This window comes from Octopus bimaculoides, chromosome 16, assembly GCF_001194135.2.
Source record: "Octopus bimaculoides isolate UCB-OBI-ISO-001 chromosome 16, ASM119413v2, whole genome shotgun sequence".
Lineage (NCBI taxonomy): Eukaryota > Metazoa > Mollusca > Cephalopoda > Octopoda > Octopodidae > Octopus > Octopus bimaculoides.
This window is the reverse complement of record NC_068996.1, coordinates 22,176,438-22,180,193: the sequence shown is the minus strand read 5'-3', so window position 1 is coordinate 22,180,193 and position 3,756 is coordinate 22,176,438. Positions and strand designations below refer to the sequence as shown.

The 3,756-nt window shown below is 33.8% G+C and overlaps 1 protein-coding gene across 1 annotated transcript in view; it reads right to left on the bottom strand.

The window, feature by feature from the left end:
* Positions 1–420: 420 nt before the first annotated feature.
* The window catches only part of LOC106871310 (trafficking protein particle complex subunit 11), a 76,437-nt gene continuing 73,101 nt past the window's right edge, over positions 421–3,756 (bottom strand). Inside the window, exon 31 of the mRNA XM_014917694.2 lies at positions 421–1,311. Coding sequence (XP_014773180.1) covers positions 1,279–1,311 — 33 coding nt within the window. The 3' untranslated portion in view covers positions 421–1,278. The remainder of the gene's footprint in view (positions 1,312–3,756) is intronic.

Below are 3,756 nucleotides of genomic sequence, written 5' to 3'. Positions count from 1 at the left end.
TGGGGGAGGGGTAAGTCGATTATATTGACCTTAGTGCTCAAATGGCACTAATTGACCTTGAAAGGATGAAAGGCAAAGTCAACCTCAGCATAACAATAAAAATAATAATAATAATCGCTTTTACTATAGGCACAAGACCTGAAATTTGTGGGGAGGGGACTAGTCAATTACATTGAACCCCAGTGTTCAACCGGTATTTTTAATTTATTGACCCCAAAAGAATGAAAAGCAAAGTTGACCTCAATAGGATTTGAACTCAAAATGTAAAGAGCCAGAACAAAAATCACAAAGCATTTTTTTTCCTCAATGCTCTTATGAATCTGCTAATCTGCTGTCCTAGAAATAATAATAAAGTTTATAACAATACAGTTCTATATTTGAGAGATGAGGAATCATGTACATTAGTACTTCACAGGTATTTAATTTATTGACCCTAAAAGGATGAAAGGCAAAGCCAACCTTGGTGGAATTTGAACTCAGGACATAAAGACAGATGAAATGCTGCTAAGCATTTTGTCTGGTGTGCTAATGATTCTGCCAGCTCGCCACCTTAATAATAATAATAATAATCTTTACTACTATAGGGAAAAGGCCTGAAAATTTGGGGGAGAGGGTTGTTAATCACAAAGATCCCAGTGCTCAACTCATTTTATTGGTCCTCAAAGGATGAAAGGCAAAGTTGACCTCTGCGGAGTTTGAACATAGAACACGAGGAGAAAGAAATGTCACTAAGCATTTTGTCCAGCATACTAACGATTCTGCTAGCTTGCTGCCTTAATGGTAATAATACTAATAATAATAACGATCCTTTCTACTGGAGGCACAAGGCCTGAAATGTTGGGGGAAGGGGACAGTATTTCACTGGTACTTGATTTATCGACCCCAAAAGGATGAAAGGCAAAGTTGACCTCGGTGGGATTTGAATTCAGAATGTAGCAACAGGTGAAATACTGCCAAGCATTTCGTCCAGCATGCTAACGATTCTGCCAGCTTGTCACCTTAATAATGATAATAATAATAATAATAGAAAATTTTCAATAACTATTATATAATGTATTTACAGTACAGTAAGCAGCTCCCAAATACACAAAATGTAACTTCAGATTTTTAATCATCTTTTTTTTTCTTTTTACCTATTTAATAAATGAAAATCCAGTGAAAGTTTATAGTTCTAAAGTTACAAATGATGGATATATTTTTGTTGTATTTTCTTTCATTTTTTTAATTATTTATTTGTTGTTGTTTCTTGGTATTTTTCTAAATTTCTTGATAATTTTCTCAACCAGAGACATTCAGGGCTTTTCCAGTGGGCTGAAAAAAGTAGAAAAAAAAATAATAAATAAATAAACAGATTTATTATTCTACATTTGCAAACGAAAGAAAAGTATTACTGAACTGATGTGCAAATGGTTTGTTGCAGTTGAGGTAAATTATAAACAATCATCACAATCAACTTTGTTGTTGTTTTCATGTCCACTAAATGCAAAAATGACCGTGTGGTTCAGAAGCTTGCTTCCCAACTGTGTGGTTTTGGTTCAGTCCTAAGCACATGGCTGGGAAAAGCATTTCCTATAATAGCCCTTGGCTGACTAAAGCCTTGTGAGTGAATTTAGTTGATGGAAACTGTGTAGAAGCATTGCGTATGTGTGTGTGTGTGTGTGTGTGTGTTCCCTTCTTTTCCTTTTACTTGTTTCAGTCATCAGACTGCAGCCATGCTGGAGCACCACATTGAATTTTTAGTGGAATGAATTGACCTCACAATTTCTTTATTGGTACTTATTTTATCAGCGTCTATACTGAACCGTTAAGTTATGGGGACATAAACACATACACAAAGAGATACACATGATGGGCTTCTTTCCGTTTCCATCTACGAAATCCACTCACACGGCTTTGGTTGGCTTCAGGTTATGATAGAAGACATTTGCCCATGTGATTGGGAAGCTAACTTCTTACCACAACTGCATCAGTTACATATATATATATATATGTATGTATGTATCTATTTATGCATGTGTAATCTTGTCTACATCATGTGACAGTTATAAACAAACATACCAACATACAAGTAATATTGTTTATTGCTGGTCTTCCATAAAAGCATGTTAGTCATGGGGAAATTTTACCTTGCCTGGAAATAGGTGAAGGTTGGCAAGAGGAAAGGCATCCAGCTATAGAAAATCTGCCTCAACAAATTTCATCTGAACCATGTAAGCATGGAAAAGTTGATGCTAAATGATGACATGAATGACGATCATTTTTCATGCTTGCAAGAGTGAAACAAAATTTATTGAAGTAGATTTTTCTACAGCTGGATGCCCCTCTGGTTGCCAACCCTCACCTGTTTCCAATCAAGGTAATATTACTCCAAGTCATTTGAACATGAACGGTACAATGCCAAACATGCTTTCATGGTAGACTGCTATGACAGCGATGTTTGTTGAAAACCATTCAATGATGTCAAGTCAAGCAGATACAAACACACGCCCATACACATACAATAAACTGTCAGCTTCCATCTACCAACACACACACACACACGTATATATATATATATATATATATATTATGACCAGCATTGTTATTACATCTGCCTTTTCCATACAGGCATACACTGGGATGAGAATTTACCCACCCTTGTTCAAGTTGCCATATATGGAGGTCGCATACACACACATTGTGTCACTGGTTCTTGTCATTCGACTCCTAGTGTACTATTTTTAAGGGTTTTAGTTAAATACATTGACTAATATTATATCTGATACTTGTTTCATCGTTTGTTCAAGACAAAATGCAAAGTGGACTATTGGCACAAGGGAGTTAATTCCATTGGCCATTATTTGCTGTTTGGTATTACTGTTTGAAAGTTCTGGATTACTCTTCATACAAACTATATATATATATATATATATATATAATAATAATATTAGGGATAAAGATCCAAATTTACAGGTAAAAACTCAAATTCAATTTATCAAGAATTAAAATTAAATTAAGTTTCACAGTATATAATATATAAAATAATAATTTAGAGAAAAGAACCAAAGTTCGTGAACTCATCCATGAAAATAATAATATTATTATTATTTCATGATGTTTACTTTGTATTTTATTATACTTCTTTTTAGTGTATTTACTTATTAAATTTTTCTATATGTGACTGTGGATTTTCATAGATGATTTCATGAACTTTGATTCTTTTCTCTAAATTATATATTTATATATATATATATATCATCCAACGTCTGTTGTCCATGCTGGCATGAGTTAATGCACAGAAAACAGAAGACAGAGACAGGTGAGGGAACAACAATCAGGTGTATTAGTTTGATGCTCGGGGAAAAATGGAAGAGTCTTTGATGTTTGGAGTAAATGCTCTTCAACAGAAAGGGATGAGAAGGTTAAAAAAAATAGTGAGAGAAAAAAATATGTCTGGATTAATGGTTTCAAAATACACTGTTATGCATCCGCTAAAACATATGTACATAATTATGTTTGCTTTCAGTGAAAAATATGAGCAAACACATGTGAGGCTCCTTTGTTTTATAGTCACTACTCTTTGCATAAAAACAAGTTGAGAAAGGAGGCCTGCAAAAGTGGTGTGTGACTGCAAAACATAAGGTCCCCACATAGATATATTTTATCTGTACTACTTAACCAATGCATAAATATTACTCTACATCTGTATTGAATTATATAATTTGTTTTTGATATTATTTCTCTGTCTCTCTCTTTCTCTCATATATATATGCATAT